The sequence below is a fragment of the Emys orbicularis genome, chromosome 14 (assembly GCF_028017835.1).
Source record: "Emys orbicularis isolate rEmyOrb1 chromosome 14, rEmyOrb1.hap1, whole genome shotgun sequence".
Classification (NCBI taxonomy): Eukaryota; Metazoa; Chordata; order Testudines; family Emydidae; genus Emys; species Emys orbicularis.
Window position 1 is genome coordinate 28,234,463 of NC_088696.1, and position 19,859 is coordinate 28,254,321.

A 19,859-nucleotide genomic window follows, 5' to 3' on the forward strand; every position below is an offset into this window, starting at 1 on the left:
CGAGCAGGGATTACTACGTGCCCCTATGTTGCCATCTCATCAGTGAGGCTGAGGGATAGCTGCTAAGTCATGGGCAAGCTGTCCCCTGACTTGCCTCGTAGGGCCAGCTGGCCTGTGATAGACAGCTTTGCCACAAACACCCTCCTGTTCATTTTCATCACCAGGCCCTTTTCTACAGCCACTTTTTGAATTGAAAACAGAAACGGGATGGGATGCGTATTTGATCTGTGCATGAATCATGCAATGTGCCGGTATTCATATGAATACTTCAAAAGAGTCTAAAATGACTTCAGCTCGTCACGGCAGCCAGGGCCGGCTCCAGGCACCAGCCCACCAAGCTTGTGCTTGGGGCGGCACCTGGAGGGGGGCGGCGCGGCGCTCCGGCCGCCGGGGACAGCGGGGCCACGGCCGGGCTCGCCGCCCTCCCCCCGGCGCTCTGGCTGCCCTCTCCCCCGGCGCCCTCCCCGGGGGGGAGAGCGGCGAGCCCCGGCCCTCTCGCCGCCCTGCCCCCTGCGCTCTGGCCGCCGGGGGGAGAGCGGAGTCCCCGCCGGGCTCGCCGCCCTCCTCCCAGGGCTCCGGCTGCCCTCCCCCCCCCCCCTGCAGGGGGGGGGGAGGGCGGCCGGAGGCTTTTTTGCCTGGGGCGGCAAAAAAGCCAGAGCCGGCCCTGATGGCAGCTGCCATTTTATATCTCCTGCAATTATTTAAACTCTTCAGGTAATACTAGGATGCTAGTTGCTGTAAATATACCTCCTAATTCAAATAGATTTTGTAAAACTGCAAGAATAAATGTCAGATTCTGATCTCCGTTACTCTTGAGTAAATCCAGCATAATTCCAGATGTTAAAGGATTGGAGCCACACTTAGAGCAGAACCTGGCTCTTGGTATCTTACCTTCTCTAATGATTTACATTAGCATCTGACTTATACAACAATTAGTGTATTAGGTCAAATAACAAACGTGAATTTTTCCCATCCTAAAACCAGTTATACATAATACACTATTTTCCGAGATAAAAACAGAGCCAGCCTTTTCTATTTCAAAGGAAAACACCAGCCATTTTCAGATTAAAAATAGATAGCAAAAGTGAACACACAGGCAAAGTTAATAAAGATCGACTTGGATGCCACAAAATAAGAATTAAAAATAGTAGTGAAGTATTGCAGACCCTTCATCCAAGGTTTGTGTGCCTACCTCTCTAACACTATCCTCCTCTATCTGTATTTTAGATATTTAGTAGGTATGGAGTGAAGTGTACAGAGTTACTAAAATAAAAACCACTTGTACTGCCTTTGCTTCAATCAAAACAGCTGTTTTTTTGTGAATTGACTTTAGAGCCATCCTCTGAAATTAACAAAATACTTAGGGCCAAATTCTGCCTTTTGCTGTGCTTACAGAATGCCTACTGAGGGCAAGGGGTGCTCTGTGCACACATCCTAGAGGAAAATGTGGTCCTTGTATTACATTTACTAACTCTCTGGAACTGAAGCAAATTTCTTGCTTTAGCAAGACATGCTGCTTACATGTGGATTCCAAATGTGTCTCATTCAGTACGGGAAGGCAACTGATACCGTATTACACTAGATCAATGGCAGTATCGTGTACATAATCAGTTACGCAAGATGAAAAAAATCTCTATAGCAAAATATTTTCCCTCTTTGTGGATTACATTCTTTGGAATCTGGTAATTTAATATTTCACATATGCTAAAATGAAAGGGTCTGCTCCTTCAGTGATTACTCATGACTTCAGTGAGATTACTCATGTCTGTTGGGACTGCTCACAAGTGACGTTTCCAGGATGGTGCCCTGTCATACATATGCCAAATGTTTCTTTGAATTTATTATAAAGTATGTATTTTAATTTGGATTGGAAACAAATGAAACCGTTTAAACTCAGTGCTGTTTTTGTCGTATACTCAAGCCCCTTACTCCTGATACTTAAGGCCCCAGTTCTGCAGACACTCACATGTATGCTTAACTTTCTACACTTGCGTATCCCCTTTGAATTACATGGGAATTCATGTGCATAAAACTGAGCATGTGTGTAAATGTTTTCAGCCACTCTACCTCAGTGAATAATTGGTAAGTATTCCTTTGACCCAAAATACAGTGAGCATGGTAAGTTAAAGTTCATGGAATTCTGCACGCCACGTGTTGGCATTTGAAAGTCTTGGGAGAGGAAAAATACCCACAGACATGTAGGTTACATGCTCTAGCACTGAAGAGGGATGCTCCTGAACTATTGAGATTTTTATTTTTGGAGAATGAAATTTAGCCTGAGTTTATTATTATAAATTTACTTATATTACAGTAGCACATAGAGGTCACCAGTGAAATAAGGATCCCATTGTGGTAGTCCCTGTACAAACCTAGATTATGTCTCTTCCCTGAAGAGTTTATAAACTAACTAGACAAGTCAGATGAAGGAAATATCTTTATCTCTATTTTACAAATGAGGAATTTAGACACAAAAGTCAAGTGACTTGCCCAACGTCGTACAGGAAATCTGTGGCTTGTAATTGAGCCCAGTCCCAGCTACTTAACGATAAGACCACCCTTCGATTCTGCTTTACTTTGGTGCTACCGCATAATAAAATATGCAAAGGGTAGGAATAGACATTCAAAGCCTGAGGATTTGGTATCTAAAAAGCCTCTATAATAAAAAGAACAAACAGATTTTTAAAGTGTGAACTATAGAGCAGTAGGAATAATTGTCTGCTTAGTTTACTCAGTGTTGTCTGAAACTAAATGCTGGTAGCATTCTAAATCAGCTAGAGACTATTAACTAAGGTAAGGTCGCCAAACATACACTTGATTCATAGCAACCAAAATAATGTTACAAGATTTGTCTATATCCTTGCTTATTTTAAAAGAATAGATAGGGGAGGGTCAAGATGTTTTCCCCAGGGGAAGTGCTTTTGATGAATTGGTTGATAATAGTCCGCAGTTCAGGGATCTTCAGAGCCCCTGGTATAATAGCAAAGGTGGCAGAAACCCAGTTTTCCCCTTGAACATCTAAGTTAGATGGGAGTGGGCTGATATGAAAAACTCCATTATTAATAACATTTCCCCTACTAATTCTTCATTTAAATAAAGGATTTTTTAGGCTCTGAATTTTTCTCCTTATGACACCTGGACAAAAAAAAAATCTAAAGGAATAAAGAAATGTAAAGACTGCAAATAATGTGCACATACATACCTACAACTTATTTTGAGGTGGTAAGAAGTTATTTTTATCAGTATCAGTGTTACCAACCAAAACAAGTATATAGCAGCCTTTGAAAGGGTATTCTTTTTAGTTTCAAATGGCTACTTGATGTCCCCATCTGTCAGCTGATAATACTACTAGCAAGTGGTAAGCGATCACTATGAAAGTGTCAGTTTTTACTTAAGCAGTTCTTTACTAGATTAAATTATATAGCTTGTGATAGCAAATTGCATCCTGCTAATGTGATTTTTGGTATGCTCGGTGATCAAACACAAATCTTGCTGCTACAGGTATCATCCTGAATCATCTTAGACAAAGCGTATGAAGACTTTTTTTTCTTTGTTAGATGGGGAGGAGGGAAAAATTATCTTTTTGATCTCCAATGGAAAAAAAAATAGACTGTTCTGTTCAGGCTTTTGGCTAACACAACAAACAGTGTTTAAAATTTAACTTTGCTTAATTAATTAGTAATTCTGTTTAATGCTGTCTGATCTTTATCCAAAAGGTATTCTGGCGCTTGAGAACTGAACATCAAAGTAGGTTGGGTGAAGATGGTCAAGTAAAGCAGTTAATCTGGCAGTTGCTGTTGATGAAATATAGTGAGTTGGGGAACTAATTGGAAATAGAAACCAGAATCAGGTAAAATGCTGCAAACTGTTTAGTGGAGAGAGTGTGAGGAATTCAGGTTTGGTGCCTCAGCATGTTTGAGCAGTGAGACAGCCAGTAGAGAGCAATTGGATTGCCACATGCTTAGACATCTTTTATGCAAATAGTTTGTATTTAAATAGAGGCACTGGAAAATTTTCTGCATTTAAAATAAAAAAATAGAAACTTGCTGACATTCTGTATCCAGAATTGGAAATACTCAGATCAGATGCAGCTATATCAAACTGTTGGGGGGGTATGAAAACAGGCTAGAAACTGTCAGCTAATTGTTGTACAAAACCATACATTTGGATATTATTTATCCATGGAAATACTTTGACCCCAATGACATTCAAGGGAACTCCAGTTCAGGAATTCCTAGTGATGACGTGTCAGTGGAAATAGGTACCAAGTGGCTGAAGGATTATAAGGAATTTGGATGGTCAGTTTTTTATTTATTCCCCCCCCCCCCCAAACTATCAGAACTACATCATCCACAGCCATTACCCCATTTTGGTCATATACAGATGTTTCACGCTTAATGAGCCCCCCTGAATAGAAAATGGACTCTTAGTCTCACAACATCATGTGGCTTTTTTAAACCTGCCGGTGTGTAATTGAACATTGTCATTGATGTTTGTCCAAGAGCCACAAGACAATGAAATAGCATGAAATCACTTCTCATCATATTCACAACTTGAATTTCTGAACTGTTCAGCCCACTCCGATGTGAAGCGCCACCGTTGCAGCTCTTGCTAAATTGCATTCTGCCTTTTTCCTACCAGACTTGAGAGGGACAATTAATTTCCCAAACCTAAGCATGAGAGGTGGCAGCTTAATCTTTGTTGTTTTGAAGGGTGTGTCTAATTCATCAGCTTCAGCTTTCAACCCAAGAGAGCTGAACACACACTTCTGGCACCAACCCAGCACAAGCATGTTTTCCCATGTGCTTTCTCTCGTGGCTGGAGAACAGGAATGTTGCTTGGATGTTGGCTCTGTTCTGTGGATGTTTATCCACAGGTATGGGAGAAGAACTTCAGGGAAGCAAAGATTAAGTATCTCAGAAATATATTTCAGTCAGTACAGTGGTATAAAAATAAAATCTGTGCTTGGTGGAGGGGTGGGGTGATGTTTCTTCATTTATGTATTCAAAAAGAACGTAAAAATTGGAATTTGAATTTGAAGGTAATTGCCTGATTAAAGGAGTTCATAATCTGAACTTTCAAACTAGGCTGCTGTTATGATTGACATTATGCAGTGATCTAGGATTGTCAATCATATTTGTCAAACTTGCTATGAAATGCAAAAGAAATTAGAGACTTGAAAAGGCATATTAGGTTCTCTTGTCTATCCCTTTGGTCCTGACAGTCCTTGACTCTGAAGGACTGTTGGGTTGAGGGATTTAGTGTGGTGGTGCTGGGTGGTGTTGGTAGCCTGTAATACTCAGGAGGTCAAACTAGGTGATCCGGTGGTCCCTTCTGGCTTAAATTCTGACTGTATGACTGATTCTTCTCCCACTTTTCCTGTATCTGGAACTCTGGGGTGAAATCCTAAGCCTGTTGAAGTCAATGGGAGTTTTGCTATTGATTTCAGCTGGTCAACAAACACATGGACAATGGTGATCCAGTGAATAAAGTGTACTTGGACTTTCAGAAAGCCTTTGACAAGGTCCTTCACCAGAGGCTCTTAAGCAAAGTAAGCAGACAAGATGGAAGGTCCTCTCATGGATCAGTAATTGGTTAAAAGACAGGAAACAAGGGGTAAGAATAAATGGTCAGTTTTAACAATGGAGAGAGGTAAATTGTGGGGTCCCCCAAGGATCTGTACTGGGACCTGTGCTGTTCAACATATTCATCATTATCTGGAAAAAGGGGTAAACAGTGCAGTGGCAAATTTAATAGACGATGCAAAACTACTCAAGATAGTTTAAGTCCAAAGCTGACTGCGAAGAGCTACAAAGGGATCTCACAAAACTGGGTGACTGGGTAACAGAATTTCATCTGCCATTCTATGTTGATAAATGCAAAGTAATGCACATTGTATAGTTGGGATTATGTTTTCCATACAAAATGATGGGATCTTAATTAACTGTTGCCGCTCAAGAAAGAGATCTTGTCATTGTGGATAGTTCTCTGAAAACGTCTGTTCAATGTGCAGCAGTGGTCAAAAAAAGCTAACAGAATACTAGGAAACAGGAAAAGGATAGATAATAAGACCGAACATATCATAATGCCACTGTATGAATCCATGGTACACCCACACCTTGAATACTGCAATGGAGTTCTGGCTGCACCATCTCAAAAAAAAAAAAAAATTGGGGAAAAAAAAAAGAATTGGAAGAAGTAGAGAGAAGGGCAACAAAAATACTTAGGAGTGTGAAACAGCTTCTATATGAGGAGAGATTAAAAAGTCTGGAACTGTTCATCTTGGAAAAGAGATGACTAAGGGGGAATATGATAGAAGTCCATAAAATCATGAATAGTGTGGAGAAAATGAACGAGGAAGTGTTATTTACCCCATCATATAACACAAGAACTGGGCTTCACCCAATGAAATTAATAGGCAGCAGGTTTAAAACAAACAAAAGGAAGTACTTCTTTGCACAACGTACAGTCAAACTATAGAACTCATTGCCATGGTAAATTGTGATGGACAAGAGTATAACTGGGATCAAAAAAGAACTAGATAAATTCATAAAGGGTAGGTCCATCAATGGCTATTAGCCAAGATGGTCAGGGATGCAACCCCATGCTATGGGTGTCCCTAAGTCTCTGGCTGCTGGAAGCTGGTACTGGATGACAGGGGATGGATCACTCAAAAATTGCCTTGTTCTGTTCATTCCTTCTGAAGCATTTGGCCCCGGACACTGTCGGAAGACAGGATACTGGGCTAGATGGACATTGTTCTGACCCAGTATGTCCTTTATTATGGTCCAGAACTTCTACTCTGGTGCTTAGCACTACCACTTTAACATTACTCCTTAGCAGTGCTGCTTCAGCTCCATCTTTTGCTTATGCCCTCATGCCTTCATCTCCTCTTTGCCTTACAACTTGCTAGTGCAGTATTTCCCAAACAGTGAATTACAGGAAGGGTCTGGTGGGTCACCACCACATCAAGCCTGCCCCCACAGTGCCTATCACTGGCCCCTCACATCTATCCCCCCATTCCCTGGAAGCACTCCCCCTGGCTGTGGAGAGAGATGGGTCAGCTAGAGCTACAGGAGAGGGCAGAACTGGACTTGGGGGAGTCAAGCAGGGGACTCAGGGGCCAGACCGAGAAGAAGAGAGAGGAGCAGGATCTGAAGGACTGAGAAGGGGAGAGGTGGGTGGAGCTGGGGGCGCCATTTAGATAGGCACCCATATGATCCTGGGGAGCTCACCTGAGCACAGAGGATAGGCTGCAGCATGTGCCCTGAGCAGGCCCCAGTGTTACTTCACAAAGCCCCACCCACAAAGGTGGCACTGTCAATCTCTGCAGCTCTGGATGGGAGGAGGTTCCCCACACTGAACCCTACATACTGCTGGAAAGAGCACTGACCCATGTGAGGGGGAAGCGGGGTGTCAGAGTTCAGGATGTGGACTGTTGTGTCTAATGGTTGGAGCAAGAGTTAGGAATGGGAGCCCAGGGTCAGAGCCGAAGTCAGGAATTGGAGCCAAAGGTCAGAGCTGAAGTCAGAGGCCAGATACTGAGCCAAGGGTCAGAGTTTCCTTGAAGTGAAGCAAGGCAGGCATAAGGCTGGGTCTGGGGCAGGATCTATTGCAACTATGGGCAAAGGCTTTGAGCAGCTGCTAAACTGCTGCTGCTGGATTTAAGAGCTGGTCTGCTGACTCTTCAAGCCAACTAGAGGCCAGCTGTGCTTGTTAGATTGTCCAGAGACTCAGGTCCTGAGTCCTGACCATACTCCCCTACTCACCCAGGCCCCCTAAGGGCCTCAGGGCCAGGTTTCTCAGGGTACTTCTGAGGGAATTCTCACAATAGGACCAGGGCATGGATGTTATCTACCAATTCCCAAGACTACTCATCTGGACCATAGCCTTCCTAGTCCACCAGGTACTGGAGCCTTCCCTAACTCACTGACAGTTGAGGATGCAGTGGACCAAGTGCTGCTCCTGTCCGTGAACTGTTATGGGTGGTGGGTTGCAGCAGTTTGGGGGTGGTTTCTCAGTGATGGGCTTTAAAAGTGAACAACTATATCCTGAAGGCCACTGGGTTTGCCCATTCTGTAATCTTGCAGGGGCCCAGATATTGGTAGTCTAGTTTGGCAGATGGGTGGCTTGGTTTAACGTTCTGGGCAGAGAGCCACATGTTGTTTCCTGTAGCCTGGATTGGGGGCAGCCCGATTGTCTTGGTCCATATGGTGTTTATAGGCTTCTTTGGCAGATTTCAAGTGTTCCTTGAGCTCCCGGTGTTGGTGAGAGGGTCACCAACGGCTGATACTGGAGAACTTATGGGTAAGTCTGGGTGGAAGCAGGGGTGAATGCCATAGTTTGCAAAGACTGGGCTATGTTGGGTCAAGGCATGGATTGCATTGTTATATGCAAATTAGGCATAGCATAGCAGGTGAAGCCAGTAGTCCTAGTGGTAACTCAGAAAGCAGTGAAGATACTGGTCCAAGATTTGATTGACTCTCTCTGTTTGCCTATTAGTCTGCAGGACGAAGGACTCAATGCCAAGGAGTCTGAGAAATTCCCACCAGAATCGGGAGATGAACTGGGGTCCCTGGTCTGATACAATGTCTGTTGGTAATCCGTGGTAGCAGCAGATATTTTCAAGGAGTTGTTTCCTGTGCAGTAGGAACAGTATGGCAAGGGATGAAGTCTGACATCTTTGTTAGGAGGATGACGACAAAAGTCAGGATTACTGAGTGTCATCTGACTCAGGCTCAGGTTAAGGGGCTGTTTAATTGCGGTGTAGATATTCTGGCTCCTGGTGGGTTTTTAATTGCAGTGTATACATATCCAGAGTGCTAAAACTAAATACAAGATGGAACACATTGTTTAGCATGAGTAGTTAACACATATTGTAAAAGACCATTCAAGGTGAAGTGTCTTATGTCTGAAGAGGTGTTAACAGACTACTTCATCTTGAATGATCTCTTACAGTATGTATGCAGTGTTGTTGTAGCCATGTGTCCCAAGATATTAGAGAAACAAGGTGGGTAAGGTAATATCTTTTATTGGACTGACTACTGTTGATGAGAGAGACAAGCTTTCAAGCTACACACAGTTCTTCTTCAGGTCTGGGCAACGTACTAAGAGAGTGACAGCTAAATACAAGATTGAACAGATAGTTTAGCACAGTATGGTTTCAACCTTTTTAAATTTGCGGATCCCTAAAAAATTTCAAATGGAGGTGTGGACCTCTGAAAATTTTACACATAGTAAGGGTTCGGATATGAGAAATCTAAAGTGACAAGCCACTTGAGCTGAGTGAAAGTTTAAGCGTTCACTCCTCAAGTTGAATGCAGCTCTAATTAGCTTTCTGTTCCAAGCTATAAGACATAGGTGTGTGTGAGTGATGCCTTGGCCATTACAATAAAACCAGCCTGTTTGAAGTGAAATGTCCTATGCTTTCTATTACATGAAGCACAGGCGCCGACTTTACAATGTGCCAGGGGGTGCTTGCCTCCCGGCTCTCTCCCAGACCCTGCCCCCACTCTACCCCTCCCCCAAGGCCCCACCCCACCTCTTCCTGCTCCCGCTCCACCCCGCCTATTCCCATCCCATTCCACCCCCTTCCCTGAGTGCACCACATCCTTGCTCCTCCTCCCTCCCCCCCAGCCTCCTGCACGCCTTGCAAAACAGCAGATCGTGGCGGGCAGGAGATGTGGGGAGGGAGGGGGAGGTTCTGATAGAGGGACTGCCAGTGGGTGCTCAGCACCCACCATTTTTTCCCTGTGGGTGCTCCAGTCCCAGAGCACCCATGGAGTTGTCGCCTATGACATGAAGAACAAATCAATCATCTTTATCTAGTTCTGTAATTTATAAGGTGGTTTTTAAAGAAAAGTTGGTATTGTTACCTATTTCTATTGTTGAAAATGAGTAAAACTTTGAACACAGAACCTAGTTCTGCAGAAAAGAGTCTCATGCCTTTAAAACGGTAATCACACACTCTCTCTCGCTCTGTGTCTCGCAATTATGAGCAATTGGATGGTAATAATTAACAATCCTTGGAGGAAAACATCTGCAAGTACACTTAAGTCAGCTAATTTGTCTTTCATGAAAGAATGGAATTTCACAATTTTTCCAAGTTAATATATTTTTCCTTTATTGTGTTTCCAATCTCAAATATTGTCCAGAAACATTTTATGGTGTCTTAAGGTCATAGAAGTGAATACATGCCCATTACTAATGAACAAGAAAAGAGAATATTCTAAAGAAATATAGCAATATTTCAACTCGCACAGTATTCTGACAGAGAACATAATTTGTTTTAGAGGATATGGTCCCTGTGAGAAGTAATAAAAATATATTTTTTCCAGTTGTGGATTCCCACAACAAAAAGGGCATGTTTCCATATACTGTACGTGTGTACATAGTGTGTCCTCTGTGATGGCTTGTTATGTGAGTGGGGAGGTAAGAGAATATTTATGCACAAATGATACACTGTAAATGGACAAATTTCTGATGGCACAGACATTGGAAACATGAAGCTATTAATTCTCCCCCCTCCTTCAAGATAGCAATCTGGTCTGGTCTAGTTTAATATCATTGGCAGGACTGAGTGGAAGTTCACATTGTGAATATATCTGAACCTTGGCATGTGGCTCAGTAGTGGATCTCTCTTTACAGCGCTGCCAGTTTGAACAATCCCAGGGAGACATTCCCATTTTATTTATAAATAAGTTCAGCATGTGTGTATCTCCTTCGCAAAACTGAGCAGCAGACTCCAAAGCATGCCAATAGTTCAGAGTAAGGAAGAAATAAGCAAATTAGAGAATATAGGGCTCTAATTTCAGACAACACAACAGGACTGATTATTCAAATACGTTACCATAAAGTTCATATGTGCGTGCGTATGCACGTATATGCACACACACACACTCATACATACTACTTGGATACATGCATATATTTCCCCTTACGGTGCTTTCGACACGTGCTGTGTCATTTGCACCCCATTTTTCTTTGGCAAATGAAATATGACATCAGGATGAGATTATCTTCTTTCCCTATTGTGTCAGAGCTCAGAAATGAATAACTGATTTCAAAGGAAAATTCCCTGGAGTCACAAGACCAGTGATCATTCTGAGACAATGGTCAGCAAAGCTCAAAGGAAAGATTTTCTGACGTGTGAATTTCACACACCCCTCCCACAATACAGTGAACTCTTGTTTTTGAGGAGTCTAATTTATCAGAGAACATTTTTCCCTGTTACATAAATCATACATTAAAGTGAAATCTTCCTATCTGAACATACGCCCTGTACATCTGGAAAGGTTATTAAACATACCACTGGAAGAATAGCTCTTGAAACCAGAAATTAATTCTGTCCTATTTGGCTCTGTTCTCCTCTCAGCTCCACCTAGTGAATTGGAGTTCTGATACTCTTTGCACATGTGCAGCAGACCTTCCATTCACATCTTTGCAAGAGCATAGTGTTGGAATGAGAGAATGGGGAACTTTGTTTCTCTGGCAGAAAAACCCATAGGAGGGAAGTGTTTTTGAGAGTTCATGTTGGTCCATTGAGAGGAATGTTGGGGAGATGCTGTCTCTTCACTTCTGAGGAAAGGGCCAGTGGAAAAGTCTTTTTCCAAATATACCCCATTAAAAAATATCTGAAATGGCAAAGTGTATTTTTCAGTGGACTGTCTGTGGTTCTAAAGAAGCCAAGTCACAGGATGTAACATAGGGGCAGTTCGGTTTAAATATGTCAGTGTACAGTCATTAGGGGACAGATTATGAGCCTATTATTCATATTGGTGGACAGTTACTCACACAGGTAGTCCCATTGACTTAACCAGAGCTACTCTTGTTAGTAACTACTCATCAGTGTAAGTGAGGTGCTCACAATCTGTCAGCATAAAAGGTTAGTCATTACTAAGAGTCACTGATAACATAAAAAGAACAGGAGTACTTGTGGCACCTTAGAGACTAACAAATTTATTTGAGCATAAGCTTTCGTGGGCTACAGCCCACTTCTTCGGATGCATAGAATGGAACTTATATTGAGGAGATATATATACACATACAGAGAGCATGAAAAGGTGGGAGTTGTCTTACCAACTCTGAGAGGCCAATTAAGTAAGTAAGTTTTTTTTTTTTCTCCTCCTTGGTATTTTGTCACCTCAATATATGTTCCATTCTATGCATCCGAAGAAGTAGCCCACGAAAGCTTATGCTCAAATAAATTTGTTAGTCTCTAAGGTGCCACAAGTACTCCTGTTCTTTTTGCGGATACAGACTAACATGGCTGCTACTCGGAAAACTGATAACATAAGTGTGCATGCTACATCTCCACTTCTGGTTGTTCTTAGGGTGGTGTTACAGGGCCAGAGTTAGAGTTGTTCTGGTGATCTGAATTCTGTATTTCCATAGTTTATCATTTTTCTGACGTGGCATCTTAGCTTTCCATGTTTCCATTTCCATGTTTTCCAGTACTGTGTTTTTGGAGGAAGGTACGCTGAAGAATGAGTCTTCAGTTCTTGTACGTTACTTAGTAGAATACTGTACAACTCTTTATGATTATTAGTTGTTACATTTCAGTAGTGCCCAAAGATTCCAACTAAGGTTGGGATCCCTGTATACTAAGTATTGTATGAACACACAGTCCCTGGCTCCCTATTGTATAGAAGCCCTGAACCTCCCTTCTCCAGCTCCCTTAAGGGATGCTTTCCTTTACTGCAATGCTTTCCCAATCCATTTGATCCGATAACCATATCCCTTCCCTAATGAGTACATGCACTGGACATCTGCCACAAGAAGGCACCAGCATTTATGTGTGGTTGCCTCCCTTCCACCTCCACCAGGTTCCCAGATATTCACTGATTCCTTCCTTAGTATCAGACAAAAATATATCTAACCCTCAATCGGATAGATGTACCCCATCCTCCTTTAATAACTCAGGTGCCTAGTAAGATACGTTCGGATATGGAATTACCCATCTCCCTTGGTAATGTCTGTATTTTGTCACCTCCATATTTACATATCTCCTGGTCTTATCCATCCAGGGGGGCTTCACTGCACCACACCACACTCTGCCCTGCAACATGTCAACCAAATATTCTTGGATCTTCCCCAAATTCCTCTGACCTTTGTTTATCCGATCCAGGTGACAGAGAGAGCTTCTCCGGGACTGCACCGGGTATAAATTCTGCCCCCTCTTCCAGTCAACAGCAAAGGCGTACCCTCCCCTTTCCAGTCCAGCCATTTTCTGCATGAAAAAATACTTTCTTGTGTTTGTTTTAAACCTGCTACCTAGTAATTTCATTTGGTGGCCCCTTGTTCTTGTATTATGAGAAGGAGTAAATAACACTTCCTTATTTACTTTCTCTATATCACTCATGATTTTATAGACCTCTATCATATCCCCTTAGTCGCCTCTTTTCCAAGCTGAAAAGTCCCAGTCTTATTAATCTCTCCTCATACGGAAGCTGTTCTATACCCCTAATCATTTTTGTTGCCCTTTTCTGAACCTTTTCCAATTCCAATATATCTTTTTTGAGATGGGGCGACCACATCTGCCCGGAGTATTCAAGGTGTGGGCGTACCATGGATTTATATAGAGGCAATATGATATTTTCTGTCTTATTATCTATTCCTTTCTTGATGATTCCCAATATTCTGTTCACTTTTTTGACTGCTGCTGCACATTGAGTGGATGATTTCAGAGAACTATCCACAATGACTCCAAGATCTCCTTCTTGAGTGGTAACAGCTAATTTAGACCCCATCATTGTATATGTATAGTTAGGATTATGTTTTCTAATGTGCATTACTTTGGATTTATCAACATTAAATTTCATCTGCCATTTTGTTGCCCAGTCACCCAGTTTTGTGAGATCCTTTTGTAGCTCTTCGCAGTCTGCCTGGGACTTAACTGTCTTGAGTAGTTTTGTATCATCTGCAAATTTTGCCACCTCATTATTTACCCCTTTTCCCAGATCATTTATGAATGTGTTAAATAGGACTGGGCCCAGAACAGATCCCTGGAGGACACCACTATTTACCTCTCTCCATTCTGAAAACTGATCATTTATTCCTACCCTTTTAACCAGTTACCAATCCATGAGAGAACCTTCCCTCTTATCCCATAACTGCTTATTTTGCTTAAGAGCCTTTGGTGAGGGACCGTGTCAAAGGCTTTCTGAAAATCTAAATACACTATATCCACTGGATCTCCTTTGTCCGCATGCTTGTTGACCCCCTCAAAGAATTCTAGTAGATTGGTGAGGCATGATTACCCTTTACAAAAACCATGCTGACTATTTTCCCAACAATTATGTTAATCTATGTGTCTGACAATTTTGTTCTTTACGATAGTTTCAACCAATTTGCCCGGTACTGAAGTGAGGCTTACTGGCCTGTAGTTGCCAGGGTCACCTCTGGAGCCCTTTCTAAAAATTGGTGTCACATAGCTATCGTCCAGTCATTTGGTACATAAGCTGATTTAAATGATAGGATACAGATGATAGTTAGTATTCCTGCAATTTCACATTTGAGTTCCTTCAGAACTCTTGGGTGAATACCATCAGGTCCTGGAGACTTATTAGTGTTTAGTTTATCAATTTGTTCCAAAACCTGCTCTAATGACACCTCAATTTGGGACAGTTCCTCAGATCTGTCACCCAAAAAGAATGGCTCAGGTTTGGGAATCTCCCTCAACAGTGACGAGTGATGCAAAGAATTCATTTAGTTTCTCCGCAATGTACATGTAAATATTCCCCCTTCATCCATCTCTGCTACCACTTGCAGGGGGAGCTCTTAAAGAGGCAACAACCTCTTTTCTTCCAGCTAGCTGGACAAGAATCCACCGCACCACAGTGGTGGTGAGCACATTATCCAGAATACAAAAAAATATATATATAATATCCTTTTAAATGCTTTTTCATGAAGTGACTGTATTTTCTCTAATGGGCTTAACTTGCTTAGTTATCATGACCACATATCCAGGGGCGGCTCTATGTATTTTGCCGCCCCAAGCACAGCAGTCAGGCGGCTTTCGGCGGTGTGCCTGCGGGAGGTCCGCTGGTCCCGCGCCTTCGGCGTACCGCCGCCAAATTGCCGCTGAAGCCGCGGGACTGGCGGACCTCCCGCAGGCATGCCGCTGAAGGCAGCCTGACTGCCACCCTCATGGCGACTGGCACGCCGCCCCCCACAGCTTGCTGTCCCGGGCACGTGCTTGGTGCGCTAGTGCCTGGAGCCGCCCCTGCAAATATCTGTCTCTGTCTGTCTCAGATATTTAGAGCGCGCCAATCATCAGCATAATCTAGGTGTCATGTGTGAGTATGTGTATAATAAATTTAGTGAGTGTATGTCTGTGTAGGTTGGCATTAATACAACATTAAAGCAAAAAAGTGAAATACTTGTCAGGAAATTCTAAAGGTTAAGGTTTCTACCTCATTGTTAACTTGTCTTCACTGTAAATCAGGTATATTTTATGGTATGCCATAAGTTTAAAAAAACAAAACACAGTATTCAAAACCAAATATAGCATTCAAATTTAACAAAGAAATGAGGATGAGAAGTTGCCACATGTGTGCAATGCGGGTGAGTTCATGTGTAGTAGAAATGTTAGCTTTGGGAGTATCTGAACTTTTAACTATGTTAAGGGTCATTCTATTTTTTCAATTAATTTTCCTGTTGTATTTTTTTAAAGAAAATGCCAAGAACAAAGTGAAAAACTGTTATAATGCTTTAAACAATAGCTTGGGTCTCCTGAAGTAGTTAATGCGATGAATCTCAGTAGTACTAAATACCTTTAGAGCCACCATAGTGCTACTGAGCTGTTCTAGCCAGTCCACCTTTAAATGGTTCTAAATTGAGGGAGGTCATTCCTACTCTGTCAAACTTGTCTTGTGTTGAGAGAATACATAACTGAGATGTTAGAACTTTAGGCATCCCTAAGTAAGGGATCTTAAATGGTCCAAGGGTAAATGTATTGGTTAAAACAGATTCCAGTGTGCAAGTGGAAGAATGCTAACTGTAAGAGGCATATTCTCACCTGCCTTTTGTTGCACAGGTGCAAACAAGACCATAGATATCTAATATCTAATATTTGCACTTGCAATGAATTGTGGGCACAAAATTTCCGGCAAGATTATTTGCATGTCCAAAATTGCACCTGAGGCCAGTGCTAAATATTGGACCGTAAATTTCATAACTTTAAAAATATTGAACTGATTGTTTTCATCTGGAGCGTCACCCAGTGCGGTGCCAATTGCCTCTCAGTAGGTGCCTCAGACTTGAATGAGAAGCTTTTGTATTGTGTTTTCTTCCTCGGTGAGGACTCAGAAATATGCCAGCGTTAAAGCTTTTCACAAGTGCAAATAGTTCAGTCTGAACAATCGGGAAAAGTATAATTTTTTTTATGCATAACTCAAAAAGCTGCTGAAACTTCTTGGAAAAAAATAAACTTGTGGCTTCAACCAGGCTTGGAAAATGTTATCCCAAGAAGAATTTAAGAAAGTACTTTTGAGCAGTTGAGGAGGGAGGTTGGAATAGAATGGAAAGCTCATTTCAACTTCAATGATATTGTTTGCTGTGGTGAATTCTATGTTTTTGCAAGTTGAACCTCCACTGTTTTGAAAAATGGTAGGCAAAAGTGTGAAACTAGTTCATATTAATATTTCTAGCAGATTTGTATTCTCGTAGTGCTCTGCTTGAACCTGATAGAGTTTGTTGAAGAGGATCTGCAACAAGAGCTGCTGGTAGAGTGTCCATTGAAATGCTCATAGGTGTATATCAGATACAAGAGTAAATCAAGTATAATAGCATCTCTTCCATTCAAGTTTGCTGAAATCAGGTTTCACCCTAAATATTATGAGACTTTTGAAACAAAGGAATCTGGTTTGATGTGATATAAGACTACTTTGACATTCCGTCTTGAACTTTTTTCCTTAAATATACTTTTTTGCAGTGGCTTTGCCTCCAGAGAAGACAGATGGAGTTTGCAGTGGAGATGAAAAGAAAGCTGGGAAAGAAAGTGACACACGAACAAGTTCCAGGAAACAACTAAAATTTGAAGTAAGTCCCTCATTTTCGAATGTTGAAATATATTGATACAAATAAGTTAGATAAATAGTCTATGGGACAAATACGGCCATCAGTTGTCTGTGCAATTCCCATTGGTTGCATTGTACATCAGGTTGATGTACATCAGAGAGCAGGATTTGGCCTTGAGTCTCTATTTTCCTATTTGCCTGGCTATTGTTCCCTAAGGGGTGGTTAGCAAGTTTTGTTCTAATGTCAAATAAAGCCTAATGATGATGACTTCTCCACCGGAGTTGGAGTATATGGTAAGGAGATTTTGACGTTGCTCTGTACTTGTGAGCTTTTCAAATATAACTTCATGTGCCACCCACTATGTTATCAAATCCTTATATTGGCTTTTGTAGACTATCATACTCAGTTCAATCTGCCTAGTGTAAAAGATATTTGTGAAAGGTGCCTTAGCCAGCAGTCTTTCATGTCTGGGCCTCCAGAATGAAATAACCTGGACCTACATTGGCAATTCATCTGATTAGATGGAGGGGGAATAAAGATCCTGAGGGGAATTCATCTGATGGCCTATTTCCTTGTAGACTTATAAACATCATAAAACTGCCAGACATTGTGCATAGTTGGCAGGTTTTGCTTATAAAGAGAGAGATTTAATAAATATGAGCACTGAAACATGCTGTCATCCAGCTAGAGAGTTGTCTGTCTTTCTTGGCGAACAGGGAGGCACATTGGTACCGGCAGAACAGCATGCATTTCATCTCTCTGTACTCCAGCAGACGTGGCAAACTTCTGCCTTTCAGAGCTGTCAGTCTGTCATGTTAATGAGCTTTGCATTCATCAATTATTATGTAAAAGACCATCTAGCCATCTTGTAATGTTACTGGAACATTCATTTGCTTCTCTGGAGAAGGTTTGGTAGCCCCGTGCAAATTACTTTTTACTGTTTTAAGGTCGGCTTTTCCATGAGAAATGCAAGTATTCCTGTGATCTTAGTCACGTTGACAGATGTCTTTCTTTCTTTTTCTTTCTTTCTTTCTTTTGGCAGATTTTATACTCTACCTTGAGTAATGGACATTTCACACACGTGAAAGACATGGCAAATTACAGTTTACAGTGCCCTGATGCTTGAATGTTGGTGGACACCTGGTGCCAGTTTAGCTGGAACTCTACCATACCAGTAAAGACTATGTTTGTTCCCAAGTAGTTCTTGGCATGCCACAAAGGTTAGCACTTGGTACTGGGCTCCATGACTAATGCAGGGAAGATTGCCATGTTATTAACTAAGCAGGGCACATCCTCACATAAAGATCGTAGACAGTATGGGACAGGGAACTATTAATATGTGGCAAGAAACCAAGTATTGATAGTTTTCCCTTGTTCTCCGAATCAAAGCTTTCTAACCTTGTAAGCTAGGGGCTAGGAGAATGGTAAATCTTTCATTTTATGACCAGGTATAAAAGAATCAGAAATGCAAGTGTTGAGAGGAGAGGTCTAAATCTGAGGTGGATGTGATTTGGCTTTTAAAGGGGCTGGGAATGTTTGTGTAATATGAAACTGTGTTTCCACAGTAGAGTGTGGGGCACTTGGCAGCTTTCAGACGGGCTTGTTACAACAGAGAGAAGACTGCCTTTGAACTCAGCAGGGGATGGGGGTACTGTTAACTGCTGTAGGGAATTGGTTTCAAGTCAGCAGATCAACCAGGTATTTTGAGCTCTATCATGCTGAAGCTATTTGGAGCTGTTTATTTTACTTACATACAGTGGCTTTTATTTTAATTGTGCTGTAACTTTTCTGTTTGCCTTTTGTGACTTTGGTTGACTCGGATTGCACAGGTCTCAAGAGAAAGCAAGCAGCTTGCAACTAGGTGACTGGAGTAGGTCAAAGTGCGTCTTTTTTTCTTGGTGTGGTGTTGCTGGTTTTCTTTATATACATTGATTGTTGTAGGCTGTCTTCAAGTCACTCTCTCACTAGCAGGAGCACAATTTATGTTCTGTTGCCTGATCCTTACTTTGTCTGTGGTAAGGGATTCTTACCTCTCAGTTCCGAATCAAGTTCCATTTCTGTAACTTCGGTAGCATGAAGAGGTACCGAGGTTGCCAAAGTTAATAATGTACATTAAGTATCTGTGTCAAGAGCAAGTTTTACCAATGGGGGTTAATACCATGCGTCCATTTTGTATTAATGGCCACTTCTGATTCAGTGGCATGATGCCTCATACTGTGGGTCTGTTTCTGCCATCTCTTTATTTTCTCCCTGAGTTACGTGGAGTTTTTCTTTCTGACTTCTTTTAGTGGGAAATCTTATATTCTGTTCTAAGAACTTCAGCAGGCAGCTTTCTCATATTTCTGTATTTTGTACAAGTAAAAATAGAAAGTGTCTGTCTGTTGTTTCCAAGAAGTTTAGCCCAAGGGTTTTAGGAAAGGAACCTTCATGTCATGAGACTCCAGTGCAGTGGACAGAAGCTTACAAGGAACAAATCCTAAATGCCTCTCCCCAGGAGAAAGGAAGTAATAAAGAGAACTGCTTCTTTTTTACAGAGAAACTGAGCCTCTTAGGCAAGCACGCCTTTTGCTTTAGGTAATCAGTTGCTCTTTGCATGTTTCTTAGGAATTGCAATGTGATGTGTCTGTAGAGGAAGATAACAGGCAAGAATGGACCTTCACACTGTATGACTTTGATAACAACGGAAGAGTCACACGTGAGGTAAGCAAAGTATAGCTGCCCCTTTGTGTACAGCATTTGCTAACAAGAGAAGTGTTTTATAACAGGAACATTTTTTTCTCCTATGAAGTAAACATGTCCTGCCAACTTCAACAGCAGTTTCCATGGCCCCTTCCCTCTCAGAA

At 41.9% G+C, this 19,859-nt stretch overlaps 1 protein-coding gene across 1 annotated transcript in view; it reads left to right on the forward strand.

The window, feature by feature from the left end:
• Window positions 1-19,859, forward strand: part of NKD1 (NKD inhibitor of WNT signaling pathway 1) — a 152,587-nt gene that overhangs the window by 109,293 nt on the left and 23,435 nt on the right. Inside the window, exons 5-6 of the mRNA XM_065416828.1 lie at window positions 16,931-17,037; window positions 19,621-19,716. Coding sequence (XP_065272900.1) covers window positions 16,931-17,037; window positions 19,621-19,716 — 203 coding nt within the window. The remainder of the gene's footprint in view (window positions 1-16,930; window positions 17,038-19,620; window positions 19,717-19,859) is intronic.